At 45.1% G+C, this 14,703-nt stretch overlaps 1 protein-coding gene across 2 annotated transcripts in view; it reads left to right on the forward strand.

Annotated features, from left to right (window-relative positions):
• The window catches only part of CASKIN1 (CASK interacting protein 1), a 579,616-nt gene that overhangs the window by 527,735 nt on the left and 37,178 nt on the right, over window positions 1-14,703 (forward strand). For both annotated transcript variants that reach the window (XM_069209731.1, XM_069209732.1), the window contains one exon: window positions 11,340-11,450. In XM_069209731.1, coding sequence (XP_069065832.1) covers window positions 11,340-11,450 — 111 coding nt within the window. The remainder of the gene's footprint in view (window positions 1-11,339; window positions 11,451-14,703) is intronic.

Below are 14,703 nucleotides of genomic sequence, written 5' to 3' on the forward strand. Positions count from 1 at the left end.
GCATGGGTCTTTATACATGGATTGGAGATTTCAAAATATTATGTGAAGTCTATCTAGAAGCATCATGGAGAAACAGAAGAACAGCTAATTGGGGATGCTGTTAAAACATCAAAAGAATGATGAGAAACAAAGCAGTAAACCATTGGAGGGATTGTGAAACTACAAAGGAGTTTGTGCATGTGTGACATAGAATCAACCACCAAAACTATAGAGTATAGAGTTCACCCAGGAAGGAGTGGAAAGGGGCTCGGAGATTAAGAGAACAGAGATGGAAGGGAACCCAAGTCTGGTTCTAGTCTATCAGGCACAGACAGGGAACAATCCACAGGTAGACACTTTATCCTTCTTCCTTTTAGTTGAATGCCCAAGATGGACACCTTGCTGGGAGAGATAAAATAGGTGAGATGAGCATCATTTACTAGGAGGAGGAAGGAAGGGCTGGTCTGCAGAAGAGTCAACTACTTCACCTGCATGCCAATAGAAACATTAAGAGACCATCCCTTGAGGTGAAGGTAGTCAGCTTACCGCAGGAAGGAAGCAAGGTGCTACAGGGTATGAACAGAGCCCAATAATCCGAAAACACAATGCTAGACACATGGGTGGAAAAACAACATAAAGCAGAGGAGGAAACATTGAAACCTAAATTACTGTTGATGCACAATCACAAACAACGGATGCATTTAAACTTTCTGACTTACTTGTACATAGGTGAGGTATTTCAATTCATTCATGTAACACCAGGAGTGCACACATCAAAAGTAAAACCTGAGGCCTCTATGAGATTAGTTCACTACATGGCTAGAAGTTTTTCTAATTGGAATAGGATAGCCTTTCTCTTTCAACCTTACCCACCAATACCTGACATCTGTCACAGTTGTCAACATCAGCCAGACCACCTTATAGCCAACAATACTTTACAAGATGCATCTCATACATTGTTTGGAAAAGTGAGGCTGCAAATCCCAGAATACCAACAGGCGTTAGCTAAAATGATGCAACTGAATGAAGTCAGCCCCACATTTTGAGGCCAGTTGACAGTCCTGACCACTTCCTCACTAAGCGGTAGACATTAGGCCATTGTATCAGACCTATTTGCTTTCTGATGCTGGAAATAAACTACTTTTACCCCCAATGAGAGAGACCCCTAAGGAACAACAGTGAGCATTGTAAACTACCCTGCCCATGTTCTTTCTTATGTTGTGTTAAGATCTAAGGGAAGAAAGAACAGTTTATCTATCTCTTTGGATCAACAACAAAAATTAGAGTGATATTGATAGAAATCTGTCATTGGTGTAACCCTTTGCAAAGGGCATTCACTATGCAATTATTATTAGCAATTCATGACAGAAACTTAGAACCAGATGTACATAATTTGTGACATATTTGTTTGTAGCAGCTAAATTATTTGGCGAACCAACCTACGTATTAACAGGTCAGTTTACACAATAAGGATTCAGAGTGAGGCGAGCTCCAACATACCTCATTACTAATTTTTTTTTATTTTAAATGCAGCCCATTTGTCTTGAAAAAAGCAATGCTTTATTTAAAAGTTTGTTATTTAAAGTTCCATAAGACCACTACCCACTCAAACGTTTGTTTTACATTCACAGCAGGGAAAGTGTCCTAAGAGGACCACTTCTCCTTTGTGAATGGGTTACCACCACCTTTGAAGAGTTGGCCACCTAAGAATGGTTTGCAATCCAAATTATGGTTACAAGCAGTTGTTATGTAGCATTCTGAAATACAATTTCGAAGGAATGCTGAAGACACGCCCCTTCCCAATTGTGATTCAATATGCATTTCTAAACCCATTGTGTGATTTGGCAAGGGAGAGATCGGCAATCTACTGCTTCTGTGATGGTTAACAAACAAAAGGTTCTTGTGTTCACTAACCAAACAAAAGGGCCTTCTGTGAGCCCTTCCCACACTATCTCAAAATGTGTGTACCTACTCTCACTGCCTGTCCTGCTTCCAGCAATCTTTACAATCTCACTAAAATGTAAACATTTTTTAAGCAATTTAGCAAGAAAGCTTATTTTTTTATCCAACGAGCGCCTCTTTTGTTGCTGTCATTACTCAAGGACATGCCCCCCAAACAAATATTCCTGGCTATGGGCCTGTTTGAACAGAGAGAGCAGAGGCAAGATGAGATCATAAACTTTCATAGAGCCCACAAAATCCACCTCCTATCTAGATAAAGAGCATTTAGTAATACACATGTATTCATGGATAGCTAGATATTTCAGAAATGGTACAGACTAGTCAAGCTCTAGATCATCTTGCAAAGTGGTATCCAAGAAGCACAAGCCCCAGCCAACATAAATCCATGTCCAAAATATACCCAAATGTGTAAAGCTGATTAAAGGCATGGTATGTTCTATATTTAACAAAAAAACACAATTTATTAAACTGTCATTAACCAGGGTTTCTGCTTGTCTTAAGATAGATCCACAGCCCAGGCATTTATTTAAGATAATGTAGCGCTCCATGCACAAACTCTTGTGAGCACATCACGGGAGCTGAGTTACACTGAAGACTAATTTACAGACAGAAATTCTGTGATCCCAATTTGTAGCACCAGGATCTGCTGACATGTTCATCTGCCCATAGGATGTACTTGTGCAGGCAATCTGCCAGTTTTCCAAATTGTCCTCTAGAGTAAATCTCAGATCAGAGAGGGTTACATTACATGTTCTGGGCTATTTTTCAGGCCACTCTGGAAATATACTTCTGAGTAGAGCAGCTTTAAGACTCTTTTCAGGATGGGAAAGGAATGGGCAATTGACGGGATTTCTCCACAATGATAACAAAAATAAAAATAAAATGTGTACTATTGTAGACTATCTTGAAAGCAGATAATCTGCTGAAGTACATATAGAGGGTTGTTATTACACTTGGAAATCTGAGGTTTGTGTAGATTTCCAAGCACAGTAAAAGACACATAGAGTGATAATAGCGCAGCTCCTGCACTATAAAGACAGGGACACAATATTGTCCCAAGATCGGAAGAAAGAAGAAATAATGATGGGCAACAGCATGATTATGGTATTCCCCGACTACTCAAAAGAAGTTCAAAACCATAGGAACACGTTCCTTGCGGCAAAACGGAAGCTGAGACAAATGGGAATGACCTATGTTATGATATTCCTGGCCCGACTTAGAGTTATATCGCAAGGAGTCACCATGTTCTTCAATACACCGCAAGAGGTATGGTCCTGGATTGAAACGCAGCCGGTGTTGGACTCTCGGGAGGCCCGGACCTGACAATTGCCGCGCGCAAAGCACACAAAACTGAAGAAGATGGGACCACTGGGAAGCCCCCTATGGCCGCGAAGACAAAGCAGGCCCGGGGCGGGCTCTTGATGATATTGTGGCCTTTGGACAGGGAGGACTGGCCAGCCCTACCTCCCGAGGAGGGAGTCCGATAGAGCAGGAAGAGAACAATGGTGCTGCCTCGAGTAACGTAATGAGACAGTCTGAATCTTCGGATCTACCATAGTCACGCCCAGTACGGCAGATGACCTCCTCTGAGGGAGGCAGACAAGAGGACTACCAAGGTGCCACAATTGGTAAACATGGGTGCAGAGATATCTAGGGAAATGGGGCCGCAAGCTTGGCATCAGAGCCGGAAGAAAAACAGCATGGGCCACAACTGAGGGGGACCAAGCCCCGATGACTAGAGTCACCATAAATTATGCTATGCCATTCCTGGATAGCCAAAATCCTGCCCCGATGGTTGATGTAACGGGCCGCACCAGCACATGGTCCCCAACCACCCCTCAATCAGAAAGGTAAAAGATACCATACCCTTGGTGTCTGAGTTTGCATTTTGGACAGGAAAGGTTTTCCGACCAGTCCTGGGGAAGGGGAGTTGGGTTGTTATGTCGTTGTTTCGATTCTTGGGGAAAAGTGCAGTATCCAATGGAATGGGAGAATTCTGGCCCAGAGTTACGAATGCCTGGCCCCAGCATACCCTTGCTCAAATAATGCTGTCCTGGCTGAGACTAAGCCATTGGTACTACATTACAATGCACCTGTTCCCACACGCTATAACATAATCTCCTGGAATGTGAGGGGGATCCACTCCTTAACTAAACAATGGAAAGTGTTTTCCTACTTAACCCGCAGGGAGCTCAGCTGGCATTACTACAGGAAACGCACCTACAGAAGAAAGAGGGGCAAACTTTACGGTGGAGGGGACAACTGTACTGTACGACCTATTCTGCATATGCTAGGGGGATACTAATTTGGGTCAAGCCTGGGGTCCGTTTCAATGCATTGACCACAAGGTGGACCCTGAGGGGCGTTTTGTGGCACTCCAGGGTTGCCTGGACTGGAAAGACATTACAATCATTAATATTTATGCCCCTAATGTCATTCAGACCGACTTCTTTGGTGAACTTTCCCGTCAACTGACACCATACATGTTAGGAGAAGTCCTAGTGGTAGGAGACTTCAACTGTGTAAGTGACCCCAACATGGATAGGTCCCACCCACCACTAGAGGAGACCCTCATACATAAGCTAGCTCGAACATTCATGGCATGGATAGAGAAGTGGAATCTCATTGACACATGGCGGGCATTATACCCACAAGGGCGGGACTACACATAATTTTCCCCCATTTACAATTTACATGTGCGGTTAGATAAATTACTGAGCACCCTACCTCTACACCAGAAAATGCACAGTATAGAGTATCTTACCAGAACCGTATCAGATAATAATCCGATACTACTATATTCGCACAGGGGGATGGACCCTCCCCTCATTCCCACATGAAGCTTAGACCAGAGGCGCTGTTGGATCCCCCATTTAGGTGACAAATAGATACATGCATCAGACAGTATTTCCAAAAACTAAGAGTCTACTGACTCAAGAGGTATGGAATGGGCTGCCTTTAAGACGGTTCTAAGGGGCCGTTATATAGCAGAGTCGGTGGGAGTGCGGCAAACCCTCCTTTGGGAAATTCACAATGCGGAAGCAGTGCTGAAACATAACGCAGTTGAAAATGCAGGGGGACAAGCTGATAGGGAGGCTCAGCAACAGGCGAAAGAACAAGTGGCAGTACTAGTGGAACGACTCCGCTGTCATGACTACCGAACCTATATGATAAAACCCCACATGTCTGGAGATAAGGCAGGGAGACTATGGGCCTGGTTGGCTTCACCAAATGTTAGAGGGTCACCAATAGCAGAGTTTCGGGTGGAATCTGGGTTATCTCTGACTACACAAGCTGAGATTAATGGAGCCTTCCATGACTACCATGCTGGGTTAAGAGCAAATCCGGGTCTCTCCAGCTGACATTAAAGACTTTCTGGAGCCACTCACGTTTCCTGGAGTATGGCAAGAAGAGGTGGATTTATTAGGAGGGGATATTACGCTCCCAGAAGTGAGGGCAACCATAAAACATATGGCGTGTGGGAAAACTCCAGGAACAGATAGGCTCCCAGTTGAGTTTTATGCAGGTTTCGTAGAGCATGTGGTGCCTAAATTGGTAGAGTTGTACAATGAGGCCAAGCAAGTGCATGTCCTTCCACCATCGACCAGAGAAGCACTAGCGATCCCCCTATTAAAACACGGGAAGCAACCCCATGACATGAATGCCTATCGCCCGTTATCAATCCTCAACACAGATTACAAAATTCTCAGTAGAATAATAGCAGCCAGCCTACTACACCATATGCCCCAGCTGATCCACAAAGACCAAGCAGGCTTCATCCGGGGCCCTAACACAGCCCAGAACATCCGTTGACTGCTGTTAATATTGGAGAAAGGTCAGTCCATTGCACCACGAGCTGCGATTTTGTCGGTAGATATTGAAAAAGCTTTTGACAGCCTGGAATGGAATTTCCTGGCGGAGGTAAACACTAGTTTTCGACTTGGTAATGGATTCTTGAAATGTGTCCAACTTCTGTATGAGGCAGCGAAGGCCAGAGTAAAGACTGGTACATATATTTCGCCAACCTATGAGATAGAATGAGGTACTCGACAAGGCTGCCCGCTATCTCCACTGCTGTTCGCCCTGGCGATGGAGCCCATCGCACTCCATGCTCGCCAGGGGGCCGATCATAGGGGCCCTGCGGTATTCACTGTATGACAACATAGTGCACACTAATCGGATGATCTACTGCTGTTCTTGCAGGACAGTGGGAGGGACTTAGCTGGGGCCTAGCTGCTGTTACACACATTCGGAGACATATCGGGCCTTGGGGAAATTGGGAGAGGACTAACCTGTTTCCATTCTGCCGCGACATCCCCCCACCAGCGGAATAGGACACAAAGCTCTGGGAGCCACATTGCATTACATATTTGGGAGTGAGAGTTTATCTAAACCGTTCTGAGGTGGTACAGGGTAACGTCGGATGGGCTATAAGCTCCCTGAGACGGGCTTTTGGGGAACACTCCCACTGTCTGTGATGGGGAGAGTGGCACTGTTGAAGATGATTGCTTTGACACGTCTACTTTATTACTTTACCACTTTACCTATTAAAATCCCTCGAGCCGTTTTTAAGGAAATTAACTCCATGACCCTGTCATTACTATTGTATTGTATTGTATTGTAATCGTATTTATGTAGCGCTTACTACCCATGACGAGGCGTCGAAGCGCTTTTCGATGAGTAGTACGCTACTCCGGAACCCAACAAGAATTAGAGATGGATTAGTATCATTTAATAATGAGTACAGTTTTAGTATTATTATGAGTTAATTTGAGCTGCGGATATGAGAGTTTGTTAGTTAGATTGACTGGAGTAATGGAGGGGTGGAGGAGGAAAGAAATCTAAAAGTGTTAATTGGGAGTATATCCTTCATTTACTCAATCCAAAGGCTTGGGATGAATAAAGTGGGGTGGAGGGGGGAAGAGTATGTGGAAGGGTTAGGGAGAGCATAGTAGCAGGGTGAGATGAATGCAGGATAATTTAGTAGGGTTGTGTGGGAGGTCACAGAGGTAGAGTGAGGTTTGGTGAGTTAGATGTGGAGGTGGAGGGAAGAGCTTAGGCAGAGATATTTAGGAGATGAAAGTGGTCGAAGGGATTTGGGATGAGTCAGAGTGAGAATGGAGGATAGTTTGATAGAGACATGACATAAGAGTGATGAAAAATGAGAGCAGAAATTCATAGATATCTAGTATAACAACCCAAAAAACCAGGAGCCATGCAATGATCCACAACATGCCAAGCACAGAAACAACATATACACAAGTACAAAGCAAAGACATTGTGATTTCTAGAGTGCTCAAAATGAGGCATAACTATAGTGAATACATACACAGGCCTTGTGATAGACTTAGAAGAAGAATATGTCCAAGTGCCCTCAGAAGAACAAACACAATTCTTCAAGCAGAGGACTATCATGCACTAGCCACTGGCTAAGTCAAAAGGACTTGTACAGCCCAACAGAAACAGGTATATGAAGCAGGAGATAACGCAGGAAAGCTCCTAGCATGGCTCAGTAATAGGGAAAAGGTTAAAAATCACATCAGGGTGGTAACAGCCCCGGACAGCACAAAAGTCTCAGGGAGGACATAGTGACAGTTATGGCAGACTATAAAAGCAGAGTTTCTATACACAACCGATGCCTGAACTGCAGCAGTTATTCTGAGATTACCCATCAAGGAGGCTGGAGAGGGACAAGGCCCTGGAGCGCGAAGGTGACTTAACTGAGGAAGAGGTGCACTTACACAGTTGCAGTCTGGGAAAGTGCTGGGCTGAAACAGGCTTCTGACAGAGTTTCTCGAGAAAATGTCAAGCATAATAAAAAACAAGTTACTTATCTGTACACCTCAGTTCTCAAGTATTGATATCTTTCATAGATTTCATTCTTTTCATAGACTATGGTGCGCGAGGTGCAAGAGGGTGGCTCTGTCCACCTTGCAGTGACCCACCACAGATGGGGCTCCTAATTTCGAAGACTATTAGATGGTGGCGCAACTGCAATATTTTACTAGGTGGATGAGGAGCCAGTAGTGCCCCCCCATTGAGTAGTGGATCGGAACACCAGTTGGGTCCTGGCTTGTTCGACTCCTTCTGGGGTTGAAGAACCCGTAACCATGGGAGACAGTGGAGCAGGAGGTAGTGGCATACTGTTGGCATAGATGCCTGCAAAAAACGGGAACTAAGCGCCCTTATTCCACAGAACTTCCAATTGATTATTTAACAACTCTCCTTAACCAGGATAATAGACTGGAGCAGCAACAGCTTAAAGAAGCAGGCGTACGTCAAATAGGAGACTTGTTCAGAGATGGGACACTACTCCCCTATCACGACCTTTGAACTGAGTTTGAACTAAGCCTGCAATATTTCTTGATACATGGGGCCTTAGTGACCATCCTAAGGCAACATTGGAGGGCGGGTGGGGAGGAGCCTCCCTCACAGCCGGGCTGCACATACATTGCGACAGCAGTGGGCACATGGAAAGCAGTCACTTGCCTATATCGAAAAATACATCATGACCTGCTACCGCCCTTGACCCACCTGCGTCAGAAATGGGACAAAGATGTTGATAAACCCTTCACAGATGAGGGCTGGCAGGTGATACTGGAGTGAGTACCCAAAATTTCCTGCAATGCCAGATTTAAATTAATAAACTTCTACATCTTACACAGAGCATATCTAACCCCCCCCCCATAGGGTGAATAAGACGCTCATGATGACGGAAGTCAAACGTCCCAGATGTGCAGAAGAGGGACCTGGTTTCTGCATGTGTTCTGGAGTTGTCCGCAGCTCCTTCAATATTGGCAAGAGATAGTAGACTCCCTCTCCAGGCTAGTCAAAAGGGAAGTTATTAGGAACCCCACTTACTGCCTGTTGAGTGACTTCTCTCATACCGACAAGACTAAAGTTACCAGAAACTTTCTGTACCTGGGCTTTATTGTAGCCAAGCGGGAAGTAGCCCGCAGCTGGAAAAACTCCCGATGCCCCCTGGTTCTATTTTGGCTTAAGAAACTCTTGAGATGGGCGGAATATGAAGGGGAAGTATTGACCTTAGAGGTGCAGAAGCGGGGCAGTCCTTCAGAGAGGGCCAGAGGGTGGACGATCCTAGTTGAGGAACTCCGGCAACTGGTAACACTGTCAGCCAATTCGCTGACCGGATCTCCATAGAAAGCAAACGAGAGGAGAAGCAAATAAGGAACTCGGGCCAGGGCAGGGTGCTAAAAGGTTACGTTGACTAGACAGGACTAGAATCTGGGCATACAGCTGGAGAACACTGATTAACTAGCACTGCACAGCATAAGGGAGGGAACTGGTGGGGGAGGAGGGACAGGGCAGAAGAGGAGAATTTGTATGTGATAGGCCATTGGCTGTTACACGACAGTTGTGAACGGATGCGGAACCGAGATACTTCTAATGTCATGTGTACTATCCCCATGTTGTCTGTTAAAAGCAATAAAATATGTTTAAAAAAAAAACTGACAGAAGTCAACAATTGGTTGGGTTTCTGGCCCTGTTTGGAAGAAGATGTGATCCAGTGAAGGAGATGGGCTCTAGTGGAGGAGATATGATTATAGTGTATGAGATGTTAGATAGCTGGGAAGAGGTAGTCTAGTGGAAGAGTTGTGGTCCAATGGAGAAGATGCGGTCTTGTGGAGAAGCTGTGGTTTACTGAACGAGTTAAGATGTAGTGGAGACGGTGTGATTTTCCAATATAGATGCGGTCCACTAGAGGAGATGTGATCTAGTGGATGAGAGGTGATCTTTTGGAGGAGATTTGATCTTGTGGAGAAGATATTGGGCCTGATTTAGAGTTTTGCGGAGGGGGTTACTTTGTCACAAATGTGACTGATATCCCGTCAGCTGAATTACAGTTCCATTATAGCCTATGGTAGTATGGTGGACGGGATATCCGTCACATTTGTGACAGAGTACCCCTCTGCCAAGTTCTAAATCAGGCCCATCGCCTTGCAGAGCAGAGCTGGGCTCATAGAATAGATGTTGTTAAGTAAAGAGGATGAGATCTTCCACTATATGCCTGGTTTGTGGAGGAAAAGCGATCTGTTAATGTCTAGTGTATATAATATTATTTGTCAGTCTAGATGTGACCTAGTGAGAAGATGCAGTCCATTGGAACTGACGTCTTGTAAAATAGATGTGGTCAGGTGGTGTGATTTATCCTAGTAATACACGGAGGCTTGTGAGCTCCAGACAAGGCTCGGTGGATACCTTTGTCTGCTTGAAGAGAACTGCAATTTGAGTTCACTGTAAAACATTAATTTTGTCTACCTCTCACTTAAAAGACAACCCAAAATACTCGGAAATGTTCCACATGAAGCTCTTTGTGTTCAAGTGAAAATAACTCCTCTAGGGTGCATCATTTTAATTTGTTTAATTATTTTAGCATTAGCAGCAATTTGTAAAATAGTGGCTGTGAACACACCCCCATTCAGGAGTCCACAGGCTTTGTACACTCACATGCAAGATTCCATGGTTAATGCACCATTCATTCTGCACTTATCATTAAGTAGGGCGCTGTTCTTTTACGCAGGTGACAGGAGATTCTCAAATTGTTCTTGGGCACCAGTCAGTAGCCTGTGCAGTTTTCTGCTCACTCACTCTACTCACCCCATTAACTATTTATAGCTCTATAAACTATGCACTATACATCAGTCCATAGGTTCTGATCATGTTTGTGTTCAGTATTCTCTAAACTTTGTTTAAACTAGCTTATAGGTTGCCCAGCACTAATACATATGCTCTCCGTAGTTTCACGCTCAGGCTTTGCACATTTTGCTTCTAATCACTCGATAAGCTGTATGCACTAGTCCATAGGAAGAATAGAATTGTCTATTCGCTAATAGATATTCGGAGCAGAAGTCCATGTAGTAGGCACTCTTCATAATTGGTAATTCAGAGGCATTGTTTCTGTGTATTAGTGGTGCACACTCAAGGGCGGATCCCTAGCCTACGCATACATTTGTGTGTATAAGTGCAAATACACTGCATATTTTCAGGTGCATTTGTCCGTAGAGACTTCATCTTCTATTGATCTACAGTCTTACAAACTGCTCTATACGATTTACAGCTTTTGCATATACAGGAATTCATAAACCGTGATGACTTCCCTTTGCATTTTGATATAGAAGTCTCACATTGAGTTCTGCTTTACTGTGTAGGGGATAAATGATTCCTGTGTATTTTAAAGTCTGGGCAGGATTTCCTGTGCACTATACTTGAGGTTCAGCGAACATCCTGTGAAGTCCTACGTAGGCTAGTGTTTTCATATGCACCTCATTATAGACCGTACAGTCTCTGCAATACTGTGTCAAATGTGCTATAGTTTATATATGCAACACACTTCATTGTCTTCTCTTTTGTAACTGAAAGTCTTTCTTCTCTTTTAGAGTTCAGAGGCCGTGTTCCAATGGCTGTGCAAGTTCCAACTCCAGCTCTATGCGCCCAACTTCATCAATTCGGGCTACGACCTACCCACCATCAGTCGCATGACGCCTGAGGTAAGACTGTAACGGTAGCATCCTGTCCAACTCTGTCCTCTTCTTCTGTCTGACTCCAGAGGTAATACTGTAGTTTCCTCCTCTGTGTAACTTTAGAGGTAAGACTATTGAGGGAGAGCCCTGACCAACTCTGCCCTGCTCTTCTGTTTAACTTGTGAGATGTGAGCTTCTTGCCCAATACCCCCTTCTGTTCTGTTTGACTTTTGAGGTAAACCTAAACCACTTCCTGCCTAACTCCACCCTCCTCTTCTGTCTGGTATCTGTCGCCTTCTGCCTGCCTCCACAGTTAAAACAAGTGAGGCAGTATCTAGCCCCACTGCGCTCTTCTGTTGGGTGTCAGATGTAAGGCTTAGAGGGAACGTACTGCCCAACTCTGCCCTCATCTTCCATCTGACATATGAGGCAGGATCCTGCCTCCCTCTCCAGTCTTCTGCGTGACGCAAGCGGGAAGAGTAGAAGGCAGTGTCTGTTCCAATTCTGCATTCCTCTGCCTGGATCCCATTGTAAGTCTAGTGAGGCAGTGACCTGCACTAGCTTGTCCTTTTCTCTCTCCAGAGGAGAGACTAGTGAGGAAGCGTCCTGCCTCTTCTGCTTGACGCTTTGTGAGGAGATTAGCATGGAAGCTCACACCCTGGCCTTAGCAGGAAGAGGAGTGTCCACTCTGCCTCACTCTGGTATGAGGCTCCAGAGGTAACTAGACGCCAGACTAGTGAGGCCGAGCCTATGACCTTCCACCTCTGCTCTCTTCTATCTGACTCTGGAGGCAAGGAGACTGTTGAAGCACTGGGCCTCCCTATCAAGCCTCAAGAAGAGTAAACAGGAAACCAACATCATACCTATTCTGTGCTTTTCTATCTGAGACTCGTGAAACACCTCTCAACTTCCTATCACCCCAAGAAAATATAACAGCATCCCCACTTTACACCATTCCAGTCTGTCTGACACCTATAGTAAGGTGAACAGTGATTGAGAACTTTACTCCAATCTTCACTGGCCAACTAACCCCAGAGGTAGAAAGACACAACAACTCACTTCTACCCATAACTCTCTAAATAAAAACATGACACACCTCTGTGCTCTCACACCAAGGCAGACTGCCAGGCACCCAAGCGAGGCACACTATGCACTCGCCATCTCATCCCTGGTGTGGAAAGACTTGCAAGACAACACACTTCTACCCATCACTCTGAAAATAAAAATAGAAAACACTCCCATGACCCCACACTGTGCCAGGATGTCAGGGGCCCATGGTACAGTGACCAGAGAAGCACACCACTGCCCACTATGCACTTGACATCTTAACCCAGGTGTAGAAAGACTAAGACAACTTACTCATACCCATCACACCCAGAAGACAAATAGGACAATCTTCCTGCCTGAACTGTGCATGTCTGTCTGGCACCTACAGTGTGGATTTGGGGGTAATAACCCTGGCAAGGGAGGAGTGTGGCTAACCACAGGACAAGATCTCATGCTCCGCACTGGACCCCGTTTTTCTACCCAGGAACATTGCCCGGGCTGCAGTGATGGTGTGTCGAGGTGGGCTGTGCTACTGGGACCTATGGCATATGTCCAGGAACTAATGGAGCTGGCCTCTTCTGTATCTTTAGGCTGCCTATGCCTGAGCACAGAGTGTTTGTGGAGATGCACGTACCAAGAGTAGTTGTGGTGGTTCATCCCGGTGCCGATGGTCTTCCACAACTGAGGCCCGAATGGCATCAGAGTTTGGCAGAGATCACACTGTGCTCAATGGGTAGGTGCTGCAACCTATCCAGAACTGCAGTTAACCTGTCTGTGGCTCTGGTCCTCTTGTGAGAGAGTGAAGGCGATGACCCTAAGATCGTCTGGCTGTCCATTCATCATTATGGTTGCATCCACACCGTGTCCACCCAATAGCTATGTGCTTTTGCGGGTTTACTTTATAAAGTGTTATTTACTGACAGAAAATGGTGTCTTGCCTTACAACTAATAGAGACTGGATCTGGCTGGCTGAAACCTGCCTTAGCCATCTCAATCTGTTCCTTGAACCAGACAAAGGGAGAGCAAAAAAGGAGCACTTTTTAAGGTCATAAGCATCAAGTTCAAAGAACAGCTGGAAGGGATCAGAGTGTGACCTCCCTAATGATGCAGAACTGTCCAAGAGGGAGAGAACTCTGTTGCAACCCATGAATGTTGCAGGTGGAGTTGGCACATACATTGGCTACTATTGAGGTTGCAGTAAATGCAGCAGAAGGCAAACTCAAGGGTTTGTAAAGAAAATGTGGTTCAAATCAAGGAAATTGTGACTGCACAGAGAGAAGGCTTTGGAGATTAGCGTTTGTGAAGCCAGAATTTCCCTTGACGGTTTTACTATGCTCAAGGACTGCATTATCAGACCATGAAAGTTCTTGCTAATAGAGTTTCTAAATTGGACTCCCAAGGTTTAACTGCTTGAGAACCTGTGACATGTTATAAATGTGTGTTTACTGGCTGTCTCAGTTATAGCTTAAGGATTTTCTTTCACCTGCAAAGGAGAGAATGTTGTGTTGCTCACTTGACTTGTCAAAAGGATAGAACGAGTGGCTCATAAATCATAGACTGCCCATGGGTGATAGCCGAAGAAGCGAGGCAGGTGGTGGGACCATTATGATTGTCCAGAATTCTGCAGACTTACAAGATATTATACATTAAAAAGAGAACCAAGTGGAAAGGGGACTGTTTGCTTTTTTTCCAGACTTGTGCTCAGAAACGTTTCCCAAGAAGAAAGCATTATTAGAACTCAAGGCTGCCCTGGTGGTAATAGGCCTTCAAGCTTCTGTGCGTCTTCCTGTCCTAATAAGGGTGCTTCATTTGTATTTGTATTTGTAAAGCACATTCCGGCTGTGGCGTCCAAGTGCTAAGCAACAGTGGGTAGAATGACCAAAAGAAAAGGCAGAGAGAAAAAAAATAATAAGACTACTGAGGAAAGAGCCAAGGGCCAGATGTACTAAGCAGTTTGCACGTCGCAAACAGCGAAATGCACTTTGCAATGCACAGACCTCGTTTTGCGATTCAGTAACCTGGTTACTGAATCGCAAAACAGGTTTGCGAGTCGCAATTAGGAAGGGGTGTTCCATTTCTAATTGCGAGTCGCCGTGCAATGCAGGATTGCTTTGTGACCGCGAACGCAGTCGCAAACCAATCGCAGTTTGCACCCTTTTGTAATGGGTGGTAACCCATTCGCAAAAGGGAAGGGGTCCCCATGGGACCCCTTCCCCTTTGTGAATGGCACTGC

The sequence above is a fragment of the Pleurodeles waltl genome, chromosome 10, assembly GCF_031143425.1.
Source record: "Pleurodeles waltl isolate 20211129_DDA chromosome 10, aPleWal1.hap1.20221129, whole genome shotgun sequence".
In the NCBI taxonomy this organism is placed as follows: Eukaryota; Metazoa; Chordata; class Amphibia; order Caudata; family Salamandridae; genus Pleurodeles; species Pleurodeles waltl.